The sequence below is a fragment of the Rattus norvegicus genome, chromosome 10 (genome assembly GCF_036323735.1).
Source record: "Rattus norvegicus strain BN/NHsdMcwi chromosome 10, GRCr8, whole genome shotgun sequence".
Classification (NCBI taxonomy): domain Eukaryota; kingdom Metazoa; phylum Chordata; class Mammalia; order Rodentia; family Muridae; genus Rattus; species Rattus norvegicus.
The window spans coordinates 105,095,336-105,107,778 of NC_086028.1; the positions used below are offsets into that span (position 1 = coordinate 105,095,336).

General features: G+C 53.3%; 2 protein-coding genes across 14 annotated transcripts in view; one reads left to right on the forward strand and one right to left on the reverse strand.

The window, feature by feature from the left end:
- The window catches only part of Card14 (caspase recruitment domain family, member 14), a 35,192-nt gene extending 30,395 nt beyond the window's left edge, over positions 1-4,797 (forward strand). For 7 of the 11 annotated variants that reach the window (NM_001427162.1, XM_039087521.2, XM_039087519.2 and 4 more), the window contains 4 exons: positions 359-532; positions 2,542-2,663; positions 3,285-3,400; positions 3,892-4,797. In NM_001427162.1, coding sequence (NP_001414091.1) covers positions 359-532; positions 2,542-2,663; positions 3,285-3,400; positions 3,892-4,096 — 617 coding nt within the window. In that variant the 3' untranslated portion in view covers positions 4,097-4,797. Of the gene's footprint in view, positions 1-358; positions 1,247-2,541; positions 2,664-3,284; positions 3,401-3,891 lie in introns of those variants that run through there. The other 4 variants (XM_039087525.2, XM_039087526.2, XR_010055254.1 and 1 more) reach the window with 3 other exon arrangements.
- Sgsh (N-sulfoglucosamine sulfohydrolase) overlaps positions 1-12,443 on the reverse strand; it is a 16,702-nt gene continuing 4,259 nt past the window's right edge. Inside the window, 7 exon segments of one of the 3 annotated variants that reach the window (NM_001427070.1) lie at positions 1-6,200; positions 6,937-7,140; positions 8,805-8,886; positions 9,994-10,150; positions 10,435-10,585; positions 10,953-11,058; positions 12,267-12,427. In NM_001427070.1, coding sequence (NP_001413999.1) covers positions 5,641-6,200; positions 6,937-7,140; positions 8,805-8,886; positions 9,994-10,150; positions 10,435-10,585; positions 10,953-11,058; positions 12,267-12,427 — 1,421 coding nt within the window. In that variant the 3' untranslated portion in view covers positions 1-5,640. 3 annotated transcript variants of the gene reach the window in all.

The following is a 12,443-nucleotide window of genomic DNA, read 5'->3' on the forward strand; positions in this document are numbered from 1 at the left end:
TAAAATAAAATCTTTTAGAAAATAAGGTTGATATGGAAAACAGGAGTAACCCAAATAACCCAGGGCCCAGGAGGGAGGAGACTGAGGACCCTGAGGTCTGAGGGGCAGGGCTGAACAGAAGGTGAGGATGAGGAGAAGGAGCGTGGGGGCGAAAGGCAGGGCCCCTTATACCCTTCAGGAGGAACCAGGCTCCTCCGGTCCTCAGAGGCTCGTCCTGAAGAGCTGTGAGCTCTGGAGCAGCTGAGCCAGCACACACAGTCGGCAGCATCGAAGCTGAGAATGTCCCCCATCCGGCTCTCCGGGGAGAGAGGGGTCAGGGACACAGGTGGGAGGTGTTCATAACCTCTGTCCTCGACAGGTGGTCCCAGCGTGTGCTTCTGGCCAGAAAACTGCTTTACCCTGGCACCTTACACCCTGGTGCACCCCCATAGGCCTGCGTGGCCCCGGCCTGTGCTGTTCGTGCCCAGAGTAATTGGGAAGATCCTGGGCAAAAAGCTGTGTCTCCTCCAAGGTTTTAAGCAGTGTTCAGCAGGTATGTGCTTCCCCGTTGAGTGAGTGGCCAGAGCAGGTGACCCTAAATTCAGAGATACCGTGTCTTACTTAGGGTCTGATTGCTGTGAACAGACACCATGACCAATGTAAGTTTTATAAAGAACAACATTTAACTGGGGCTGGCTTACAGGTTCAGAGGTTCAGTCCATTATCAAGGCGGGAGCATGGCAGCATCCAGACAGGCATGGTGCAGGAAGAGCTCAGTTCTACAACTTCACCAGGAGGAAGCCAAGAACAGATTAAGCATCCCCAGGCAGCTAGGAGGAGGGTCTCCAAGCCCCACTCCAGTGACACACTTCCTCCAATAAGGCCACACTTTCTAACGGTGCCACTCCCTGGGCCAGGCATATGCAAACCACCACACACTATAACAAAGGGCCACAAACTGGAACACTGAACTGTCTTATGGTTCCTGGGATTTCTGACCTCAGGGCCTCAGCAGGGCCCTGTTCTCTGGGGGCTGCAAGCTGTGGGTCCTTCCTGGTTCTTTCAGTCCCTTAGGCATTCGGGAAGTCCCCACTCCCATCTTGGCGTTGGTCATCGCTGCCCTTTTCCTTCTGTGTCTTTGTCTACACATGGCCTTCTTAGGGTCTATCGTAACCCAGTGTTGCCTCACACAGAGGCCCTCTTTCCATAGAAAGTCCATTCTGGGTTCTTACGGGCACGAGAGAGGTGGGTCACTACCTCTCCCTCCAACACAGGCACGTTGAAAACAGATGTAGTTAGCACGGTATCATGGCTCAAGGGCTCTGTCCATCAGCCACAGGCAGCTTCTCTTTATTTACTTAGAGGTTTTTGAGACAAGGTTTCTCTGTATGGCCCTGGCTGTCCTAGAACTCACTCTGTAGACCAGGCCAGCCTTGAGCTCAGAGATCCGACATGGAGGCTTCATGAAAGTGCTCTCTGATCCCCAGGCCCGTGGGCTCAGGAAAGGCTGACAGGGCTAGGTTACCTGCCCTGTTGGCTGAGAGAGTTCATCCTAGAGAGAAAGAAACAGGTACCACCCATGAGGCTGCTCTGATGAGCACCTTTCTTGGCTAGCGTCCATGGGAAAGTGGAAGAAACTGAGTCTGGGAGCCCATGAGTTCTCTAGAATTGGCCGCCTGGGTTCAGTTGGGCAAACCAGTGGGGTAAAGCTATACAGGCTGTGGGGCTCCACACTTACCCAAAGAGGGAGGGGAACACATACATGAAGGCTAGCTGACAGGGTGCAGAAGGAAGATGGGTGGTAGCTGGAGGTGGCGAGGTGATCCGGCTGGCCAGTGGGTGCATACAAAGGCACAAGGGAACCCAGAACCCTGGGCTTGAGCCACTGCTGTGGTGGCCAAGGAGAGCGGAGGCCACATGTCCAGTTTCATAAAAGCCTGAGTCTTTACGGGGAGGGAGGGCTCACTGCTTCGTGTGATTCCCAGCAGAGTGAGAGACAGGAGGCCAGGCCAGGGTTGGGGATGCGCTCGCTGGAACTTGGGTCTAGGGTTCCCATCGATGCTGCAGTGATGGTGGGGAAGGGGGACATGTACAGCTGGGGTGCTTTGATAGCTAGGAGGAAGACAGGGTCCTTCTGACCAAGATGGGGCGTAAGAGCCTGTTCAAGAGGACTCCAGAATGGTTCTCAACCTCGGCACCAGGACACCTGTGGCTGACATTCTCTATTGGGTAGCTGTCCTGAGCACTGTAGGATGTTTGGCAGGGCCACTTACACACACACACACACACACACACACACACACACACAGAGAGAGAGAGAGAGAGAGAGCGCGAGAGAGAGAGAGAGAGAGAGCGCTGCCCAAAACACTACCCAGAGTTCACACATTGCCATGCCCTGGGGTGGGTGTACCAGAGGACTTGTGGTCAAAGGTGGTATAGGACTCTATGTGACCACCATGGGAAGCTTCTCTTGGATGTGGCAGGAGACCTCCAGTATGGAATGCTCAGCTTGGCTTCCTCAGGATCCCAATGTATGACCACCTCATCTAATGTCACCATCAGAGTACTTGAGCCAGGAGGAGTATGTCACCTGGAGTCAGAGAGGGGACATCATCCAGGAGGGAGAGTCAATAGGTGACCACCACTGTGTCACCCGGCATGCCGTGCAGTCCCTCATGAATACGGTAAGGGGAGGGTCTAGAGGCTACTCTGGGGGTGGCAGCTCCTGCCCAGGGTTGGGGAGTCACTTGTGGGGCCCTAGACACCCAGCTTCATTCTCTGTAGGAGGGATGCAGAAAGATCCAAGCCTGTTCCTACCATCTGGGATCCATGTGATGATGCTGGACCGCCCTTGGGTGGGCCTTTGGGCCTCAGTTCCCTTAACTTGTTTGATAGATCTTTGTTAATAAATGAAATAAATGGAGACATTAAGTCTCACATTTTACAGCTCTCAGTAAACTGTCGAGTTTCACACTTCCATAAGGAGTAGGAAGGACAACACACACACACACACACACACACACACACACACACACACACACACACACAGGCCAACAGTTAGTGGTACTGTCTGATTCGTACGGTTTGGACTCTATGCAAAATCTGCCTCAATGCCAAAGGCTTGCAAATCCCAATTTCCTCAGGGACAAACCAAATGGTTTGCCTTTGAGATCTACGGCAGGCCCTGCCACGCAGCCTCTATTCAGGTCTCTCCACACAGCCCTGTGCTCTGCTGCAGTCTCCTCCCACTTCCTCCCAGACCCGAGGCCCAGGGGCTTAACTTGCTTCTCTATGCCCTTCTAAAGAGCACCCATGCCCTGCTGGATGTCCGGCTGGACAGCGTCCGAGTCTTACACAAGATGGACATATTTCCCATCATCATCCACGTTTCTGTCAATGAGAAGACGGCAAAGAAACTCAGGTAGTTGCTTGGTGGTAGGAACTGGGCAGCAGGGTCTAAACAGGTGCTTGTGCTCTGGAAAAGCTTGTCGAATGCCTCGGGAACACACTAAAGTTCTCTAAGTTCCACCCCAGTCACGTCCTTGCAACCTCGGGCCAGAGGTCCAGCTTGCTCTCCCTCAGGGGTGAACGAACCTGTTCCCTGTCCCGGCTACACTAAAGGGGCACATGTGCCTGCGGCTCATGAAGCCTAGTCCCATTCTATCACTTGTCTGGCTGGGACAAACATCCCACTGCCCATACCCAGGACAAACATCCCGCTGCCCGTATCCTCTGGGAAGTGAATGCTGCTTGCAGCCAAGTCGTAGGACCTTCATGAGCTTTCCTAGATAGGACCCCCATGTTCATGCCCAAGGTTCTGGCCTGGATGCCTACAGTGCCCCGTACTAAAGCCAACTGTGTACTTCCTGCCTACCTTGCTGTCCTCGAGCTGAACATCTCTCTGCTTTGCAGGAAAGGCCTACATCGGCTTGGCAGCTCAGAGGAGCAGTTCCTGGAGGTGGCCCGGCAGGAAGAGGGGGAACTGGACAGAGTGCCCTGTCTGTACAGCAGCCTGGCCCCCGACAACTGGAGTGATCTGGACAGCCTGCTCAACTGTGTGCGCCTGGCCATTGCGGATGAGCAGAAGAAGGTGGTGTGGACAGAGGGCCCCTGCTGAAGCCCACACCTGGCCTGGGACTGTGGGGACCTCCATGTGTCTCTTAATGCCGTCAGCAAACAGCCCTACTTCCTTCTCTGGTCAGGGTCTGGCCTCAGGTGCTCACAGAAATCAAGGCGAAAATGATGAAGCACCTTCCCACAGCACGGCCTGGGCTGATGGAGGACCGGAGAATATTCGGCCATGTGGGGGTGTTTCCTGAGACCTGCTCAGAGCCAGCACTCCAACCTTCTGTGGTAACAGGACCAGGTCGTGGGTCTGTCCCTCTTTTTATGTTTCCGATGTCAAGTGAACCCTGGAGGGTCACTGGAGCAATCCTCACCGCCCAGGGTGGGGCACTGACTGGAGCGCTGTGGGCGTGACTGACTCAGCTACCACAGACACCAGCAAAGGAAGCTGCTGTAGTGGACAGACTTGAGCGGCTCTTTGACTCACTGCTCTGTGCCCGGCCCCAAACACCAGGTTGCTTTGGTACATATCCTGGAGCCAACTGACCAACCCTTTGTGAGCAAAGAACTCATTCTTGAACTGACATTATCCCCTGGTCCTTCTCGGGATGTATCACGCCACACTTGGGTGAAGCCCCCACCCAGCCATAAACTGAGTCAGTTGACAGGGTGTTTGTGTCTCGGTGCCAGAGACCCAGTGTGCTCCTACGATGTTCTGTGAATGATTATACTGTTGTAAAAAGGTTTTCCCAATGCTGGGGCCCATGACTCTCATTCTCTCCCAAGATGGGGTATCTTGATAGAAGGGAGGAGGGAACAGGCCTCTCTAGATTTCTAGGCTGTGCCTCTGTCCCTTGGCAAGTGAAAGAAGGAAAAATCTGGGGCCAGGTGCTTAGTGTCACTCAGGGAGAGAGGGGAGGGGACAGAGACACAGAGACAGACAGGAACAGAGAAGACAGACAGACAGAGAGCACTGTCACACCCTGTCCTCCTCAGCCACCCTCAGAAAACACAAACTGAGACCAGATAGACCATAGGATCAACTCGCCACCTCTGAGTACCAGCATGAATCCTGGCTAAGCGTGTACTTCAAAGGGGGAACGGGGCGGGCGGGGGGGGGGGGGCAGTGGCGAAGCAAGCTCAAGGCCTACTGAATGCTCCCTCCAGGCCAAGTTGGTTGAAGTAGTTAGTGCGGTCTGCCCACTGCTCATGTGGCATGCAGAAACCTGGCATCCTCTTAGGGCGAGGGGCTTAAAAACATCCGCAGGTTTCCGGAAGCAGAGGGCTTCAAGCCCCAGACCCTGCCCCTTCTGTCTGTAGCTCTCAAAACTCACCTATCAAAACGTGGGGTTCTGCCATGCCCACATTCCCCTAGAACTCCTGAACCAGGACAGGCGGACATGAGGACAGCAGTGTCCTTGGAACGGCAGCAACTAGGGAGTGCATGCTTGAGTGTCCTCCACAGGAGGCGGGAGTGACATCCCATATGGTGGAGGGACCTGCTCGGATGGGTGTGTAGAGGGAGCAGCTGCTGGCACTGCCTCCACTGCTCCCTCCCTTCGTGTCTAGGTGGGCTGGCAGGTGCCCCGGGCACCGTCAGAGCTCATTGTGAAGAGGTCGGCACTGAGGCGTGAGCTTTTCCTCCAGGACCCCATCAGGGGCACACACCCAGGGGTCATGCGTCTCCCACTGCCACTTGACGAGCTGAGCTTTCAGCACCTCCAGCACCTGAGCGAAGTCTGGCTCAGCGGCCAGGTTCCGTGTCTCCCGAGGGTCCCGGCTGATGTCATAGAGTTCCCAGCGTTCCCTGTAGTAGTAATGTTGGAGATTCTTGTACCAGCCCGTGGGCTGGCCTGCCGCGGTGCGGTTCAGGAGGTCCTGGAAGGTCGGCGAGACGTAGAAATCTTGGTCGATGGGAAACGGCATCTTGAAGCTGAGGTTGTGAATGAGGCGGAAGTTCTGGTGGTACACGGAGCGCATGGGGTAGGACATGGTGACCTCGTGGTGGCTCTGGCTGCTGAAGACAGTGGCCCAAGGGGGCTCCGCCTCCAGCGCCGGCAGGAGGGAACGGCCTGTGAGCTGAATCGTCTTTGAGCCGAAGATGGCATAGCTGGGGTATGGAATGGAGAACCAGTCCAGGATGGTGGGGGTGAGGTCTGGAAAAGAACAGCGTCTTAGCAGGGGGTCCTGGGGGACACGGAGCCCTTAGGAAGGGCTGGATCTGAGTCTCTCTGGAAATCTCATGGGTACCCATAGGATCAGGCCTGTGAGGCTGATAACGTGTCTGTCACCAGAGGCCCTGGCTTGCTGATATCTAGGGACCTTCTAAAGTCCTGTGGACCAGAGGAACCCTGAGTAGGGAGGGCTTATTCAGTCACTCTGGGTTGGTCACAAGGTTCCCTCAGTCATGGGTTAGGGCCACATGAAGAAGTGGTCCCGGGGTGGAGAGAGCCTATCTCGTAACCACTGAGAAGAACACAGGGGAGGTTTCCGAGCTGGTTTAACTCAGCCCCTCCCTTTCTCACACCTGCAGGCATGTTTTCGGATTTGTGGTGTGGGGCTAGATAACTAGGCTCTCAGAGCTGAGTCATGAGAGGCTCCGGATCCTGAGAAAAGGGGAAATGGTTCTCAAGTCTTTCTCTTGGTAATCCACAGCCCACTGGTACCACCCGGCACCCCACCAGACACTCTGGCGGTTGTGACGTGACAGGAACAGACCTCTAGGGTGACCCTGATTCTCACCATATAATAGAGGAGGCTGTCTTGTGCCTACCTAGGTTGGGGAGCACTCCAGCACCTAACCCACGGAAGTCCCCCTGGACTTCACTTCTCCCCTCCCACGAGACAGACAGACAGACAGACAGACAGACAGACAGACAGACAGAGACAGACCTAGAAGGCTCACGTAGGCGTCGCTGACTTGGCCCCAGCGTTGTGGGTGCTCTGGGGAGGACACCAACAGTGGCTCAGCTGTACCAGGCCAGTACAGGTTGGTCCTGCCACTGGGGAAGGGGATCCCGTTGTCGGATGTGAAGATGATGAGGGTGTCATTCAGCACACCGGCACCTCGAAGCTCCTGGAGCACCAATCCTATCCCTGAGGAGGAGGGGGAAGGCTCAGAGGCGCATGTGTCCACTCACCCCTGGGCTCTACTGGCCCTCAGACAACTCTTCCACCTTTCCTGCAAGGCCAGCCTCCAGCCCAAACCACGTAGCTCCTGTACTTGAGCAGGTCACATGGCTTCCAGGACCTGTCATCCCTTAGAACTGCTCCTACACAGGGCAGCTGTTACTGCCCCGAGCTGGCTTCTATGTTTTAGAATCTCGTGTCTGTCCCACGAGCAAGGAGAGACAGCTTGGATAGGAGCCTGAAATAGATAGAAGGTCAGGGACCTTCTAGTAGCAGGAAAATTAGGAATTCAGGGACAGCCTGGGCTATCAAGGGAGTTCCAGGCTAGCCTGGTCTATAACAAGATCCTGTCTCCAAAAGTCAAAATAAGTTTTAATTTAGAAGAGACGGCACCAGGCAGACAGACCAGCAGTTAAAGTGCTTGCCACGCAAGAGTCAGGATCACAGTCTGGACCCCAGAACCCCACATAATTGCCAGGTGGGTGAGAGCTTGCCTGGAATTTCAGCCAGGGAAGGCAGAAATGGGATCCCTAGAGTAAGCTGGTTCCCAAGACCAGCAACATCAGCAAGCCTCTGGGTTTGACTGAGACTCAGTCTCAGTAAATGAGCTAAAAAAGAGACAGGATGATTTCCAACATCAGCCTCAGGCCCCCACATGCACACACACATTTGTAGGCCCACATACATGTAAAAACATGTGCATACATTTGTATACCCATACACGTGTAAAAGCATGCACACACATTTATACACCTGTACACATATGAAAACATGCATGTACACATCCCTACACACATACACATATGAAAATATGCACACACATTTGTACACCCATACATGGGTGAAAGCATTTATACACATTTGTATACCCATGTATACACATGTGAAAGCAGGCACACACATTTGTACACCCATACACATACGAAAACATGCATGTACACATTCCTACACACATACACATATGAAAATATGCACACACATTTGTACACCTATACATGTATGAAAGCATGCACACACATGCACATAAGCACATGAAAAACAAAGAAGAATTTTAATAAATAAAATGTAAAGCTGCCCTTCCAGAGGTCCTGAGTTCAAATCCCAGCAACCACATGGTGGCTCACAACCATCTGTAATGTCATTCCAGGGTGTCTGTTGTCCTTTCTGGCCTCTGTGGGTACTGCATGCATGTGATGCACTTACATACATGCGGGCACAGCACCCACACACACAAATTTATTATGAGAAACAACACTTGGGGGGCAGAGGCAGGCAGGTTTCTGTGAGTCTGAGGCCAGCCTGGTCTACAGAGTGAGTTCCAGGACAGCAGGGCTGTAGAGAAACCCTATCTCAAAAAAAAAAAAAAAAAAAAAAAAAAGATAATAAAGTAAAAACAAATTTAATTTAAAAATTAAAAACAAAAACCCAAAAACCAGGGCTAGAGACAAAAGGTTCTAGACACAGCTAAGCAGTGACATGAAGGGACACTGAGGCTCCAGCCCCAGAAACTGCCTCACCCCTTCAACACCAACCCTGGCTCACACTGCGTTGCTTCCGGGACCCCACCTGTGTCAAGTCCATCACAAGTCCCCGACCTGTGCTGAGGGACAGCCTTGGTCACTGGAACTCACCTTGATCCATCCGCCCAATGGTGGTGTACTGAGCGGCTAGGTCAGCTCGGGCTGCCGGCGTGTCTGGGACAAAGTAGGGCACCTGAGGACAAAGGCGGAGCAAAACATCTCAGAGTGGGGATGGAGGAGTAGGATAGGTATAGAGGGGGACATGGATGACACCAGCCATTTCTGACTGGGTAGGAGGACCACGTGCGCACACACACACTCATACACATACACACACACATACACATTCACACACACATACATACACAGAGAAACACAGAGACACACACATACACACACATACACATATACACATACACGCACACATATACACACATACATTCAGAGACACACACATACACATGCACACACACACTCACACAAACATACACACTTGAACAGACTGGTTAAAACAGAGATACACACACACATACACAACACAGAGAGAGACACATACATACACACACACATACACACACACATACACACACAAACACACATACACACACATACACACAGAGACACACACATACACATGCACACACATACATACACACATACATATACACACACACACTCACACAAACATACACACTTGAACAGACTGGCTAAAACAGATACACACATACACACAGAGACACACACATACACACACAGAGACACACACATACACACACAGAGACACACACATACACACACAGAGACACACACATACACACACATATACATACACACACACAGAGACACACACATACACACACAGAGACACACACATACACACACAGAGACACACACATACACACACATATACATACACACACACAGAGACACACACATACACACACAGAGACACACACATACACACACATATACATACACACACATATACATACACACACAGAGACACACACATACACACACAGAGACACACACATACACACACAGAGACATACACACACACAGACACACACACACACACACATGTGAACAGACTGGTTAAAACAGCTTTACTCTGTGCACGTGCAGTGCTTCATCTCTGGGGTCCAGGGCTCTCTTTGCAGCCCGCACACAGGAACCTGGGGCCCACTAAGTCTCCTCACACACATTATACTACATCCTGGAGGCAGCGGCTGCAAGCTCTAGGGAAGTCAGGGCCCCGGGTTTAGAGGAGGTTGGGTTGCATGCCTTGGAGACCTCCTACCATCACATCCTGAGGATCATAGATCTGGGGTGTCCAGTCTGGAATGCGCCCCATGCCACTCTCCCCGTTGCCGAACTTCTCACAGAAGGCTCCGTACTGGGGCTGGGAGTGCCCACAGCGGTGGGGGTCATGGAGGGCCACATAGAGGAAGAAGGGCCTGAATGTGGGGGAGGGGAATCAGTGTGGGGATCAAGGCCAGGCCACTGTCTTGACTACAAGGGCCTCAATTCTTAGGTAGGCACACTTTGGCATGGCTTACGCCAATTGGCACTCTGTCTCCCTCACTGCCTCAGTTTACCCCTTTCCCCTCTTCTTGTGGGTATGTAGAATGTTTTCCTCTGCCCTTGCCACAGCCAACTGTGGACCCTGGGATGACAGCCTAAGTCTACTGTGGAGAGTTCTGGCTATCACTGAGGGTTACCAGGGCAGAACCCTCCTTACCTGTCATCCTGAGTCTGCAGAAATTTCCGGACGAGTTGCTTAATTCTAGTGATGTTCCGCCCCACCTGCAGCACTGAGCTGTTCTCCTCTGTGAATGCGAAGTCAAAGGGATACACCGTCTCCGGGCCCACATGCTTCTTCCCGATGATGCCTGAAGGTGGACAAGAGAAGAGGTCTGTCATGTCGAGTCCACTCTGCCCCATTATCCTGCCTAAGAGTGGCTGCTGTGCGTGCACAGTTTGGAGACTTTGGCCTGGTTCTTGGGACGAGTGCTCCGGGAGGATCACGTGAGCTGAGAGTGACTCAGAGCCCTGGACCTCCCTCTCTAAGAGGCTAGGAAGGGTCACAAAGTGGCCTTATGCCTGTATCCCGTCCTCAGGCCCACACCTCTCCTGTGTGCACGCTGGCCTGGCTGAGCAGCAGGTCACATAGGCTGAGAGTGACTCAGGCCTCCAGCTTTGGCTGGGAGGGGTCAGAGAGGGACCACACACCGGTGCTATACCCTGCCCATAGCTCACCTGTGCGCACTCCGGCCTGGCTGAGCAGCAGCGGTAGGCTCTGTACCTTGTCGAAAGAGTTGAAGTGGTGTACATCCTGGTGCAGCCCGTACATGCCGTTCTGATGCTGTTGATGAAAATGCCATGCAGAAAGGTGGGCTCCAACACCCCAGAGCTCATCCCAGGACCCTTGTGGATGCTGGCCTAGGGGAACACCCTCCTGTGACAGGGGACACCAGCGGGAGGGGGAAAGGAACCAGCAAGGGCCTGCACCAGCTGCACAGTGAGGTTGAGGCAAGCCTGGCCCTAGGTCCTATCTTGATAAAGGTTGGGGGCTGGGCAAGACAGCTCACGTGGCAAAGAACTAAGCTTAAGGGTGACCTGAATGTCATCCCTGACACCCACATGGTGTGAGGAGGGGACTGGTTCCCAAAAGCTGTCTCTGACGTCCAGAGATTCACCGTGATGTGCATGGTGTCTTCCCTCTCACCCGCTCCCGCAATGTAGGTTTTAAAACGTAAAACATTGATACAGGGTCTCTGTATAGCCCTGGCTATCCTGGAACTCACTCTGTAGACCAGGCTGGCTGTGAACTCAAGAGATCCATGTGGCTCTGCCTCCCAAGTGCTGGGATTAAAGGCGTTTGTAACAGAGATCTTGAAAAAGATTTAGTAAATCCTGACGTGAGCCACAAAGATGCTAGGCTCGGTGTCACAGGATGTGGCAAAAGCGGAAGAGCGGTGATCCCACCTTCAAGAGAGCCCTAGAGTCATCAGATTCAGGAACAACAGAGCGGGGTCTGGCAGGAATGGGGGGGGGTGTTTTTAATGAAGACGGGGTTTCAGTTAAAGCAGGTCCCAGAGGCGGATGGAGGAACGGCTGCAGTCACGTGGGCGTATTTCACACCACTGACTATGCACTGAAAAGCTGTTAAGATGGCAAATTTTATGTTTTGTGTACTTTACCATAACAACAGAAAAAGGAAGTGCCCGAGCCACCACGGGGGTCTGATCACAGGGCTGGACAGGAGGTGTGCAGGCTTGCCCAACACCCACAATGACCTAACTGTGCCCACATCTCAGATGAGAACTCTAAGGCATTGAGAGGTATGTGTTCACCCTTGTCCACAGAGCAGCAGGGCCAGCTGAGCTGAGGGGTGGTGAGGCAGAGCCCTGGCTGCCCCTGAGACCTCTGGGCAGTACCTGCCCCTAAGGATGCAAGGGAAATCAGCAAGCTACTCCCGGGAGAGAGGAGGGTTTCCCAGCGGCAGAGGCCGGGCCTAGAGTCACCACCACCTATCCACTCCGCCCCCTTCATCCCACTAGCCACGCTCACCTGGGGCAGGCCCGTGAGGAGACTGGCACGGCTCGGGGAACAGCTGCTGACAGATGTGAAGGCATTACGGAAGATAAGGCTGTGGCGGGCCAGGGCATCCAGGTGAGGGGTGTTGATGGCGGTGTTGTTGTACACACCACTCTCGAAACCTCCATCATCAGCTGAGGAAGACAAGGC